Source organism: Aquarana catesbeiana, linkage group LG07 (assembly GCF_042186555.1).
Source record: "Aquarana catesbeiana isolate 2022-GZ linkage group LG07, ASM4218655v1, whole genome shotgun sequence".
Lineage (NCBI taxonomy): Eukaryota > Metazoa > Chordata > Amphibia > Anura > Ranidae > Aquarana > Aquarana catesbeiana.
This window is the reverse complement of record NC_133330.1, coordinates 173,759,471-173,773,790: the sequence shown is the minus strand read 5'-3', so window position 1 is coordinate 173,773,790 and position 14,320 is coordinate 173,759,471. Positions and strand designations below refer to the sequence as shown.

The window sequence follows — 14,320 nt, the reverse complement described above, 5'->3', positions numbered from 1 at the left end:
GGATCTCAAATTCCTCAGTGATCTGCATAAGGTATCTGAACCCTCCTACAACTTCTCTTCTACCTCTTTACTGCTACTCCTTTAAAAGTTTTGCAATAAAGCATTAGAAACAGAACTAAGTGACTGGTGCATACATTGGTGGGCGTAAGGCCTAATACAGACTATGAGTCCCGTATATGGTGGAAATACAGGTAAGAGGGTGACGGTAAAGACCCAAATTAAATCAGCCGCTCCTTCGGGGGTAAGCGCTACACATGCATTTCTGCAGCTTCTCCATTGAAGTCTATTGAACCAAAAAAGCACTGTTTTGTGTTAAAAAAACTTCCCTTTCCAAAAAAGCTTAGCTGAAAATGTGTCCCATAGGAAACCATGTAAATGAACTGTAGTGCGTTTCTGCAAAAAGCACCAAAAAACACATAGATGTGAACCAGGTCTACTGTCAGACGTTTAGTAACATAATAGGGTTAAAAAAACTAAAGTTAGCCCTTTATAGTACAAAAAAGCAAATAATCACTACTGTAAGGGGTTCATTTTTTTTACTGTAGAACTGTGAAACGAATATTTACAGTAGCGATTATTTGCTCTTTTTGTACTATAAAGGGCTCATTTTAGGTTTTTTTAAACCCATTATGTTACTGGCCGATTAATTGATTATGAAAATAGTAATCGATTAATTTCATAATTGATTAGTTGTCGATTAATCGATTAGTTGTTTCAGCCCTAGAAAGTAGTAAGACAGGTTACAAACAAGATGTGGGTCTGTAGGTTTGTACTTAAGTTGAATCTTTTTGTAAGTCGGAACAGGTAAATTTTTTTAAGTGTAGCTCCAGCCAAAAAATTATTTTTAAGCTTTTTGGATAGCATAGGGAAGGGTTAATACCCCTGTAACATTTGTTTTGCTGTCTGTTTTGTGTCCCTGTTCAGAAGATTTCACCTCACTTTCTGTCCCAATGACAATTGGATTTTGAAAATTTGGGTTGTTGTGGAAGCAAGCCTTGGTAATAAAGCATCAGTGGAGGTACCTTTTTTCCTCTTCTTCTCTTACAGGAGTGAATTTCCCTTCCTAGGGATAGATCTCCTCTCACTTCCAGTTGTCTCCCTCCTGTAAGTAGGAGTCATTTGTAAGTCGGATGTTTGTAACTAGGGGGCCGCCTGTATTCCTTTTGCACCTTTGTATAAAAACAGGATGGGTTTCCAACTTGCACAGGAGGACCCTAATATCTGGAAAACCGTGCACAATCTTGTCTAAAACACTGTCTTTTCTGGCACTGCAGCATGCAAGGGAATTCTACATATTTTTGTTACAGATCCTGAAAAAATTTTCATACTGAAGGCGAAACCCTGCCATCACATTAACATATATTTGGACATTAGATTTATGGAAAAGAGTTAACTTTTTTTTATTCCATTTTTTTTACCCCCTTAAAGGTTATGGCCCAAGCGAAAAAGGACATTTTTACTCACTCAGTTGCATACCAAAAATTATCCAGGCTGATAGCTTGAGCATGGAAAAATTGAATCTCTAGAGTGCAGGGGAAAGAGTAGTATGTATTCTGCTATCATGCACACCTGTACACATGAGTGACTAAAAGTCAACCTAATACTTAGGCTGTAAACAAGCCCTGGTAAAGTCATTTAAAGCAAAACAATTGAGTTATAACCATGCATACTAGTATAATAATAATGATGTACATCTTTGTGGTCAACTCTGCGTAGATGTGAGGTTACATTGTTGGACAAGTTGAAGTAGCTTTCCCTCTTGATTTAGTTTCTTGGTTTCAGTCCCACCTCCTATACAGGTTCCATTGACAAAAACCCTTGGTACCTACAGACAGAAAGAGAGCTCGTAATTTAAGTATATTTTTAACAACTGAGACCAAGCTTAAGCATGTTTTGGATCTAATATTGCATTCAAATAAAGCAAAACATCTCTATACGGCAGAAAAGCATAGAAGGAAGAGAGGCTAACATTTATAAAATGCAGAGTGAGCATTTGAGTTATGAAAACTGGAGCAAATTAAAAAATAAGCTTGGCAGGACTGGAACTAGAAACAACTGAAGGGGATTGAGCAATGGCAGCATCAATATTTCTCCCATTTCATTAGAACTGTTACCCCGTTAATCCCTTTGGGATTAATAAAGTATTCTGCCTGTATTAACAGAAATGAGAGTATTCAAAGCAATTACACTTAACCACTTCCCGACCGGCACATGTACATATACGTCAGCAGGTTGGCTCTCCTGTGCAAAACGACGTACAGGTACGTCGGCTCCTTTAAGAACCTTAGCAGGCGCGTGGGCGCCCGCTGCAAGGTGAGGGGCCCGATGCACGTGGTCGGTGGTTGCGATGACTGTTGGCCACCTGCAATCACAGGTACGAGAGACAGAACTAGGATCTGTGTGTGTAAACTCACAAATCCCGGTTCTGTCAGGAGACAGAGACAGATCGTGTGTTCCTATTAGTTAGGAACAGCGATATGTCTCCTCCTCTAGTCACTCCCACCCCCCCACAGTTAGAACACACACTGAGGGAACACATTTAGAACACACACAGTTAGAACACACATTGAGGGAACATATTTAACCCCTTGATCACCCCCTAGTGTTAACCCCTTCCCTGCCAGTGACATTTATACTGTAATCAGTGGCTATTTTTAGCTCTGATCGCTGTATAAATGTCAATGGTCCCAAAAAAGTGTCAAAAGTGTCCGATCTGCCTGCTGCAATGTCGCAGTCCTGATAAAAATTGCTGATCGCCGCCATTACTAGTAAAAAAAATAATAAAAAAAATGCCATAAATCTATCCCCTCTTTTGTAGATGCCATTACTAGTAAAAAAAATAATTCAAAAAATGCCATAAATCTATCCCCTCTTTTGTAGATGCTATAACTTTTGCGCAAACCAATCGATATACGCTTATTGCAATTTTTTTTTTTCTGCCAAAATTATGTAGAAGAATATATATTGGCCTAAACTGATGAACAAATTTGTTTTTTAAAAAAAATTGGGGGATATTTATTATAGCAAAAACTTAAAAAAAAATATATAGTTTTTTTATTGTTTATAGTGCAAAACTAGACGCTCTTTTTTTGTTTATAGTGCAAAAAATAAAAACTGCAGAGGTGATCAAATACCAATAAAAACTGCAGAGGTGATCAAATACCACCAAAAGAAAGCTATTTTTGTGGGGGAAAAAAAGCATGTCAATTTTGTTTGGGTATCACATCGCATGACCGCGCAATTGTCAGTTAAAGCGACACAGTGCTGTATCACAAAAAATGGCCTGGTCAGGAAGGGGGCAAATCTTTCCGAAGCTGAAGTGGTTAAGCAACAAAGCCCATGTCCTAGTAGTGCTTTGGGCAATTAAAGAGGAGCTCCAGTCATCTTTGTGTTTTGTGAAAGTCAGCAGCTACAAAAACTGTAGCTACTGACATATTAAACAGACACTTTCCTGTCCCAGGATCCAGCAATGTGCTCACCTGAGCTGTTCCTTCCTCGGTATCCTGTCCCCGGCATCTCAACTGTGGGCACCTGACTGTGATAGTTTGCAGCTTCTGGGCAAGGGATTTAGGAGACAAAATGATTTACTTCACTCCAGAAAATGAGGAACAACTACTTTATTGGTATAAAAACATCCAACATGAAAAACGATATTGGTCACAGCATCATGACAGCACAGAGGGGAGCTTGGTTGACGCGTTTCACAAATTTCTTTGCTTAGTCATAACCCATAAACACCAGGAGCAACATGTCTTAAATAGTAGTAACACAGCTGAATGACATAAAGGTGATTAATTAGCTCTACCCCAAACAAACATTACAGAAAAAAATCCACAAATAAAACCAAAATGAGAGAAAGTATATATACATATAATCAAAAAATGTACAAATAAAAATAAAAAGTGAAACTAAAAATAAAAAAGCGTCAATAACGCATATGTTTATCTAAAAAAACGCATATATTTGCTCTCAATTCCATTTGAGGTATATATGTATATATATTTTCCTATAAGGGAGGTGGTATAGAATATCAATAAAATGAATATAAAAAAACACACAAATCCACCTAACTAGAAAAATACCTCAAGGAACTAACAGAGAACAGAAAAAAGCAAAAAGTCGCATGAAAAGATGCATGATATATATTATCAACAAAGAGAGGGGGGGGAGAGAAAAGAAGAAGAGACAGGAAATGGTATTTGTTTACAAGATGCAAATAACACATAATAATATCCATATAAAGTGTCCAAACGAACAATGCATTAGTAAAAATGCAGATATACATTTTTTGCAAAAACAAAACATATTGCACCAAGTATAAATGTTAATATATATAAATAGTTCTATGCATAGCTGTAATAATAAAAATATTTGATATATACAGAAATTCATCCAAATAGCCCAAACTATTCATAGTAATGCGTAACATCCTATTCAAAGTTTTTTCCATTGGGTATTCTACTTTGCAAATCGAGAATACCTCTCTTTTACATAAAAGGTGGAAAATATTCCGTCCCCTTAGTGGTGTTATTTTCTCTGTGATTTGGACCTTGACTAGGGACACTCCATAAATTGTTAAAATGTCATGCAACATTTGTGGATTTGTTCCCCCTAATGTCTCCCAGATATTCCCTAAATCTATCTCGAAGTCTTCAAATCGTTCTTCCCACATATATAGATTACATATGAAGTATTATTATTATAAAATTTGTTTAGAAATTTCTGCCATTGCTCGAAACATCCTGACCTGGTAGCATGTGAGAACAGAGACATTCTGAAGAGCCACATCTAAAATTCCCTTTGAAATGTAGCCAAGTAAGTGATTAGGTATTTACACTATAAGATAAAAATTGACTAGGGGCCAAATAGTTGCCCAGGAACTTTGCCTTTCTGGCTACAAAATCCATGCCCTGATCTAATATCACATATCGGATCATTAGATAATAACAGTGAATATTTCTGTATTATGTGCTTAAACTGTCCAAACTCCAGGTTGTATGAAAGCACTATTGAAGGTGTTTTATGGCCACTCATTCTATTGGTCTTTTTTTTGTGTGTTCCTATTATGTAATAACTCATGTCTATTTTTATTAAGAGCAATAGAATAAGCCCTATCTAGGGACCACCTGGGGTATCCCCTTTCCAAAAACCTTTGATACATCAAAGAGGGTTCTCTTTCAAAATACAACTGGGTACTGCAGATTCTATGCAGTCTAGAAACTGTTCCACTGGAATACCTTTTATGGTGTGGATGGCTTGATCCAGCTAACAAGAGACTATTTCCTGCTAGTGGTTTCCTATACAATTGAGTGGAGACCTTGTGAATATCACCACTCAAAAGTACATCCAAAAATGATACAGCTCTGGAATCACTGATGCCTGTGAATCCCAGATTACACTGATTGTCATTCAAGTATAGCAGGAAGGATGTAAGATCAACATCCTTCCTACAAATAAAAATAAGATCGTCTATGTAACGAAAGTACAAAACAATAAGACTCCTAAAGAGGTTCCCATCTCCAAAGATGAGGGACCGCTCCCACCAACCCATGAACAGGTTGGCAAGTGAAGGTGAAAACTTCGCCCCCCATCATGGCCCCACACCTCTGGAGATAGTGAACCCCATCAAAAACAAAATAATTATGAATCAACAAAAAATCTAACACCTCTAGAATAAAAGGCACAAAGTTCAGATGACAAATCAGTGCAATGTTGGAGAAAAAACGAAATGGCAATATTTGCCAATATATGTGGTATAGAGGAATAGAGGCTAGATATGTCACATATAATCAAAATATAATCTTCACACCAAATGAAATGATCCATGACAGATAAAAAAATGATTGGTGTCCATCAGATAGCTGGGCAAGCCATGGACCAATGGCTGGAGTTGTCCATCCATCCACTGTTCCAGACGCTCTCTCAGGGACCCAATACCAGAAACTTTTGGTCTGCCACACAAACAATCAAGACCCTTGTGAACTTTGGGGAGGTAAAGAAAAATAGGTACAATACGACATTCTAGAACTAACATCTGTACTTCTTTGGAAGTGAACGCCCCTAAGCTAGCCCCTTTCTTGATTAAATTTATTAAAACTGCTTTATATTCATTTGTGGGGTTACTTTTAAGTGAAACATAAGTGTCAGTATTATTCAACCATCTAAGAGCCTCATCCCTATATGCAACAGTATACAGAACAACCACTGATCCCCCTTTGTCCGCATTGCGGATCATGATACTTTTATCCTCCATAAGTTATTTTAGGGCTGACCTCTTGGTGCATGAAAGACTGTCTCCTTTAATTTTAGATGTGAATGATATGTGTGTAGTTAAATCAAATAAATCCCTCTCTACCAATCTCTGGAACTTATCCATATCAGGACTGCGGGACTGTATCGCATAAAAATCTGATGGCACACGGAAAGGAACTCTCTGGGCGCCACCACCATCAGTCTCGCGTCCAGACAGGAATAACTGTTCAATGAACAAATTCTTCATATCAACAACTGCACAATTCTCCTTGAAAGAAAAAAACATTAGTATCAAACGAGTGTACATCAATATCTTTGTCATTCATCTGTGTATCATCATGTTCATTAAAATAATGCTCGATAAACAGTTAAATTAGGAATAAATTTGTTACTTTCCAAAATGGTATTGAAAGGGTTTGTTTGGAGTAGAGCTAATTAAGCACCTTTATATCATTATATTACTACTATTTAAGACATGTGGCTGCTGGTGTTTATAGGTTATGACTAAGCAAAGAAATTTGTGAAACGCATCAACCACGCTCCCCTCTGTGCTGTCATGATGCTGTGACCAGTATTGTTTTTCATGTTGGATGTTTTTATACCAATAAAATAGTTTTTCCTAATTTTTTGGAGTGCTGTCAATTGTTTTGTCTCCTGAATCACTTGCCCAGATCACGGACTGGACCTGCACCTGATTTCTAAGGAAGGTATTGCCATCACCTGGAGCGGTGTTACCCTTTGTTTGTTGATAGCTTGCAGCTTCACAACTATGTGCCCACTGCGAATGCGAGCTGCGCATTGTGAATGGTCCTGCAGTCCTCGGGGACCAGTAACATGGGGGGGTGGGAAGGGGAGAGGAGAAGTACCACTCAGATTGCCTAGGCTCCCCCCCCCCTCCAGAAAAAGTGTTATTTGGTGAAGAGGAGGGGGGGGGCTTTAAAGCAGAACTTCTCTTTTTGGGTGGAGCTCCACTTTACGCATGTCTATCTAGACACATCAATTAAAGAGCCCCATTATATCTTATATATTAAAAAAAAAAAAAAAAAAAAAAAGGTACTTGAACTCAGTGTTGCTACACACTTTGTTCCAGACATATGGTCACTATTCGACTGGGTACTCATACCCTGAATTTAACTAGAACCCAGCACTATGCGTTTGATGATTCAAGTAATAGTGCTCAGTGTGCATTCTGTTTTCATGCTTACTTTGGCATTCATATACTAAGCCAAATAGGGTTTGGTATCATTTTATGGCCCAATAACCACACACAATGCTTGAAATACTCCTTGGTGGAAACATTTGAAAATATAACGCCAGACTAGACTTGATAAACTTAACTCAAGTTAAGGGAGGAAATATAGCAATAAGCAGACTGGTCTAGGAACACAATTCTTGCTATGTGATATACCAACACTAACACAGGTTTTGAACAGTTCTAAAATTGTGTAAAAAATTGTGTAAGTCTGCATCTCAAAAAATATAATGGAAACATAAAAATATGATAGGAAAGAGGAAACTAATAGTTTCTCTAAAATGAATGAAACATCAGTGAGTATTTTTTTTTTTTATTTGTACATTAACAAAATATGGTTTTCCCAATTTATGAACCAACCAGCCTCTGAAAGAGCTAAGAACTTTGAAAAAAAGTTCCCATTTGATATGCTAGAGGTAAAATTATTGTGTTTGACCCTGACTGGTCACTTTGGTACTGTTCACACTGCTGTGTATCAAATATATTCCATCATCCAGTGGCATCACTTCTCCACCCTGTCGACTGGACTGTGAAATGGCATCAGCGGCAGAATGATTAGGTCATCTCTGCTCCTTCTTATTAACCTGTTTCTTTTCAAAATATCTGCATGTAGCACACCTATATCCGGTATCACTGATGTCACTTCCGGTTCACTTCCGGTCCTGTGGAACGCATGCCAGGAACGACGGTTTTACACCCACAGCTCCATTTTGAGGCTTGTTTTTATCATACTTGTTGTAAGTACCCACTCCCTTCTTTAATAAAACCTTTTTAATGGTACTTCACTATCAGTTTCCTTCTATTTTTACTTCTGGGTACCTGCTGTGTTCTGGCTGAGAAACTCTTTAAAGGATTTATGGACCTGAAGGCATATCATCTTAACCGCCATCCCAGGATTCTTTATCAAGCTTTAACCACTTCAATACCCAGCCATAGTCAAATGACGACCACAGATGGGATCTCCCATCCTGGGTGGGCGTCATATGATATCCTCGGCTTTCCGCTGCTACTGCGGGCCCCCGGGGGCCCGCAGAGTGGTGATCGAGGTTCCGTCTTGTCCCTCGGAACACAGCCATTCCCCGATGGGGGTATTGGAGCGGCGGCGATGGGCGGCTTCGGGAGTGGCGGATCTGTCACTATGCAGAGCGGCATTGGGAAGCGGCGTGCATGGTGCTCGAGCGTGCCCCCAGTGGCGCGCAGAGCGGTGACCGGGGCTGAGGCTTTTCCCTTGGATACAGCTCACCCCCAGATCAATGTAGCCAATGAAATGGCTCTTTACCACGTGACCGGCTGTGTCCAATCACAGCCGGTCACTAATGTAAACAAAAAAACAGTGTGTAACCGCTGTTGCTGGGTTCTCCTCTTCACACACCGATCCAGTGTGAGGAGGAGATCAGCTAACAGTGAGTTACACATTGTACTATACACATATGTACTACTGTGCCCAGATTGCCCCCCCTAAATAAAGAGTACCTGTCATCTAGTACCTGTCATCAGGAGTACCTGTCCATCAGGAGTACCCGCCACCTCACCACCTGCCACCAGAGTACCTGCCACCAGAGTACATACAGCCAGTCAGCCACTATGTCCAGAAAGGTGTACACCCCAGAAGAGGAATACCAAATATTCAGTCTGACCAATGAGAGCAACGGGGAGCTCTCACCGCTCAGTTCTTATTCGGATTCTGGTTTGGAATATGAGCCCCCCGAAGGCAGCACATCAGGATCTGAATCAGAGGAGGAAGCAGTCTGTCCAAAAAGACAACGGTCTGAACACCAGGTAGCTACCAGCAGTGCCAATGGCGGTAGACCCCAGGAGGAGGGGCCCAGTACAAGCACTGCTAGACCCGAGGAGGAAAGGCCCAGTACAAGTGCACGCCAAAGAATTAGGGCCCAAACCCAGCTTCAAGATGCCTTGGCAAACCTATTGCGGCTGCCTTCTACCACAGGGTCAGCCACAAACCCCCCTTTTACAGCACAGCCAGGTGTGCAGGTCAACACTGCAGGTTTTTCCCAAATTGATTTTTAAAATTTATTTTTCCCTGACGAATTGGTTCAAGGCATCGTGGACCAAACGAATCTCTTTGCCCAACAATTCATTCAACCAACCCCAGCTCCGGCTATGCCCGCCCTTTTGAATGGAGACCCCTAACAGTGGTGGAGCTTAAATTGTTTTTTGGCCTAACGCTCAACATGGGGCTTACAAAAAAAAAGAAATGCATAAGTATTGGTCGACCAAACCCATCCACCATATGCCAATTTTTTCATCGGCCATGTCCAGGTCCCGATACGAAATTATAATGCGCTTCCTGCATTTCAGTGACAACTCACAGTGCCCCCCCCCAAAAAAAATCACCCAAACTTTGACAAATTATATAAAATTCGCCCCCTAATTAATTTTTTTCCAAGAAGTTTGCCGAACTTTATGTCCCTGACAAAAACATATCTGTGGACGAATCCCTACTGCATTTCACAGGCTGGCTAGGAATCAAGCAATATATCCCCAGTAAGAGGGCGAGGTACGGCTTGAAGCTCAACAAGCTCTGTGAAAGTGAAACCGGTTATGTGCACTCATTCCGCGTGTATAAAGGCAAAGATTCCCAGCTCCAACCCCATGAGTGTCCATCGTATATGGGAATAAGTGGAAAAATTGTTTGGGAATTGGCATTCCCACTCCTCCAAAAGGAGTATCATATTTACATGGATAACTATTACACCAACTATGCCCCTTCTCCGCCACCTATATCTAAAAAAACCTTTGGCCTGTGGTACAACAAGGAGAAACCGAAAGGCCTTCCCACAGCGTCTTGTCACCACAACCATTCAAAGGGGGGAATCGACAAGCTTGAGGAACGTGGAAGTGTTGACTGTGATGTGGAGGGATGGGAAAGATGTGTAAATCATGTCCACCATCCACGATGACACCTCGGTGGAACTTCGCAGAAGACGCGGTACCGTTCACAAGCCTTCCTGTATCAACGAGTACAATAAATTCATGGGGGGTGGATTTAAATGATCAAATGTTGCAGCCCTATCTTTCAACAAGAAAATCCCTTTTCTGGTAAAAAAAAGTGGCAATTTACTTTTTTCATTTGGCCCTTTTAAATTCTTTCATCACCTTTAAAAAATCAACGGAAAACCTCCACCACCTTCATAAAGTTTTTTGAAGACATTGTCACTGCCCTGATCTATCAGCAAGTATCCCCCCCAGAAAGCATTCGCTCTGATTGTGTTAGCAGACTACATGAGCACCATTTCCCAGACCATATTCCACCAATAAGATCTGGAAGACGACGCCAAAAAAATGTCGCGTGTGCACAAAAAGAGGAATTAGGAAAGATACCAGCTTCCATTGTCCCGACTGTCCCTCCCAACCTGGCCTTTGCATCAGAGAATGCTTCAAGCGATATCACACTCTGGAAAACTATTAGCCCATATTTCTAATACTGCCATTTCCCTGTTTTCAATTTCTGTCCTGAATATTTCCCTGCCTCATCCAACCATATCATTGTCTTCCATGTGAACTGACCCTGGCCTGTTCCTCAGCTATGCCTCTGCCTACCGTCTGCATTGTTTATCCACCATGTTTCTGCCTTTCATGTGAACTGACCCTGGACTGTATCGACTATGCCTCTGCCTACCGTCTATTTCTGCCTTTTACCTGCACTGACCTCAGCCTGTTGACCATGTTTTTGCCTGCCCCTTGGATTGATCTTTCACCCTGCTACACAGGGGTCTCACATATGTGAGGGGCTCCAGAATAGTGTTCTGAGTTCAGAAAACCAATTTTTGGTTTTCTGTGTTCCCAGAACAGGGTCTGGTTTCCCGGAGGCTTCAAAGCGATTTGGGAGGGAGAAGCCTCTACCCCTGTCCCCATTCTTTCCTGACCGATGCCCCCTTGATGGTACTGCCTGCTCCTTGGACAAATACTCTGGCTGTGCTGACCATACCTCTGCCTGCTGCATGTACTAACTATGGACAATATTCCTGCCTGCTGCATGGACGATCCTTTGATCCTTTTGCTGCTGCTGACCACACCCCTGCCTGCTTTGGCTGTGCTGACATCTCTACCTGTACTGACTATTCCTGCCTGCTGCCTGTTTTGCTGTCACTGTCCACGTTCCTGCCTGCTGCCTGGACTGATGCTCTCCTCTGTGGACCACTGCACTACTAAAACCGCAGGTAATCTTTTCTTTACCCTTATTCTTTGCTCAGCAGAATGTATTTTGGTTTGTAATTGGTATGTACAGTACATGCTATGTGTTAGAAATATGAAGGGCCTTCAACAATGTGATAGGTTGGCAGAAATTTCTGTGTGTAATGTATGCTCCTAGAACACCTGACAGTGCTACTTGGATGTTGGGCCTCTGTATGTGGCCAGACTATGTAAAAGTCTCACACATGTGGTATCGCCATACTCAGGAGGAGTATCAGAATGTATTTTGGGGTGTCCTTTGCGCTATGTACATGCTGTGTGTTGGACATATCTTATAAATGGACAACGTTGTGTAAAAAAAATGTGTTTTCATTTTTTTTCCACATTTTCCAAAAACATCTGTAAAAAAAGAACCATTCAAAAGACTCATTATGCCTCATAGCGTATATGTTGGGGTGTTAGCTTTCCTAAATGGGGTCATTTTGTGGGCATTTCCATTGTCCTGGTGCTCCAGGGTCTTCAAAACTGTAATAGGTGGTTGAGAAATGAGATTTGTAATTTATGCTTGTAGAAAGCCTGACGGTGCTACTTGGATGTTGGGCCTCTGTATGTGGCCAGGCTGTGTAAAAGTCTCACACATGTGGTATCGCCATACTCGGGAGGAGTAGCAGAATGTATTTTGGGGTGTCAGTTCTGCTATGTACATGCTATGTGTTGGTAATATCTTATAAATGGACAACTTTGTATAAAAAAAATGCGTTTTCATTTTTTTCCCACATATTCCAAAAACTTCTAGAAAAAAATGAACTCTTCAAAAAACTCATTATGCCTCATAGATTATACGTTGGGGTGTTTGCTTTCCAAAATGGGGTCATTTTGTGGGCGTTTCCATTTTCCTGGTGCTCCAGGGTCTTCAAAATTGTAATAGGTGGTTGAGAAATGAGATGTGTTATTTATGCTCTTAGAACACCTGACGGTGCTACTTCATGTTGGGCCTCCATATGTGGCCAGGTTGTGTAAAAGTCTCACACATGTGGTATCGCCATACTCAGGAGGAGTAGCAGAATGCATTTTGGGGTGTCAGTTTTGCTATTTACATGCTTTGTGTTGGAAATATTTTATAAATGGACAACTTTGTATAAAAAAAAAAATGCGGTTTCATTTTTTTCCCACATATTCCAGTTTCCATTGACCTGGTGCTCCAGGGCCTTCAAAAGTGTGATAGGTTGTCATCAAATGAGATGTGCAATTTATGCTCGTAGAACGCCTGATGGTGCTAGTTGGATGTTAGACGTCTGTATGTGGCCAGGCTGTGTAAAAGTCTCACACATGCGGTATCACTATACTCAGGAGGAATAGCAGAATGTATTTTGGGGTGTCATTGCAAGTATGCATGTTCTGTGTGAGAGAAATAACTTGTTATTATGACAATTTTGTGTTTATATTTAGTTCTATATGTTTTTTCAAGTTATTAGCACTTTGTGTATAGCAGCTGCAATTTTTCATAATTTTTTATTGTTTTTTTGTTGTTTGATACACCAGTAGCGCGAGCATATATATTTAGTATATATTTTCACATATAGCACACCTAATTGGCTCCAAATGCTACTACTGGCCCTCCCTCTCACAGTGAGATTACAAGGGGCTGATAGCAAGTCAGTTACAGGTACTTATATACTACTAGCTGAAGTTTAAAAACCTACATTTATTGCTGACTCTTTTTTTTTGGGGGGGGGGGGGGATACAACACCAAACACATTAGGTATGCATAAGGGTGTGTATCCCATTATGTGCAGGTGGCTGCTTCTGCTAAAAATCATCCTTACAATGTCTCCTTCACAGCCGCAGGATACTGCCCTAAGTGTCCGTCATCTGGCACTGTGAGGGGTAACAGCAGCTGCTGCTGCAGAGATGAGTTGCTCGTCCATCTGTTTCTGCCCCTTCTGCCATTCTTATTACATTCCCACAATGCATTGCATTTTATGAATGGACAGGGGCGATACTGTCATTCAACTGCTCCTCCTCCATTTATAGGACGTGATGCACTGTGGGACAACAATAGAAGAGGGCAATAAATGAAGGGGGGGGGAGGGGGCAGGCGAGTGGTGCGACCTTTCTCAGTAGCAGAATCAAGAAGGATCCGCTGCTCCAGGTGTATGTAATACCTCAATTGGGACCTGATAGGAGTGCTCTCCTCCGTAGGATAATTGAAGAAAAGAAGAATGGCTGCAGATCCAGGTTCCAAAATGCCTTTATTAGATTAATTAAGCACAAGTTGTTTGTGTGAAACGCGTCTACATGACTGCTTTTTTGGTGTCCTTGGTGTTATTATGGTGATCAGTGTTGCCAACCGCCCGTAGATTTACGGGCAGCCTGTAAAAACAGAGCATTTTTCTCCTAACCGTAAATGTCCATAGCAGCATATATGTGCCAGTAAAAAATGGGGGTGACTGGCGGGTCAGAACTGCGCATGCGCAATGGTGATGTCGCCCACACCTCCACGCTGCCCGCCAGACTTTAAAAAAGCAGGAGCTGAGGGCTGATGGACAAAGGAGCTGAGTGTTGGAGTCAGTGGGCAGAGCAGCAGACAGCAGCTAAGGAGAGTGCGGCGGAGTGGGACCCCTGCCGGCTGACGTGGGCCTGTAACCTGCCCAGCCAGTA

General features: G+C 41.2%; 1 protein-coding gene across 2 annotated transcripts in view; it reads right to left on the bottom strand.

Moving 5' to 3' along the window:
* Positions 1–1,375: 1,375 nt before the first annotated feature.
* The window catches only part of GLRX2 (glutaredoxin 2), a 28,079-nt gene continuing 15,134 nt past the window's right edge, over positions 1,376–14,320 (bottom strand). For both annotated transcript variants that reach the window (XM_073592882.1, XM_073592883.1), the window contains exon 6: positions 1,376–1,825. In XM_073592882.1, the coding sequence (XP_073448983.1) occupies positions 1,703–1,825 (123 nt within the window). In that variant the 3' untranslated portion in view covers positions 1,376–1,702. The remainder of the gene's footprint in view (positions 1,826–14,320) is intronic.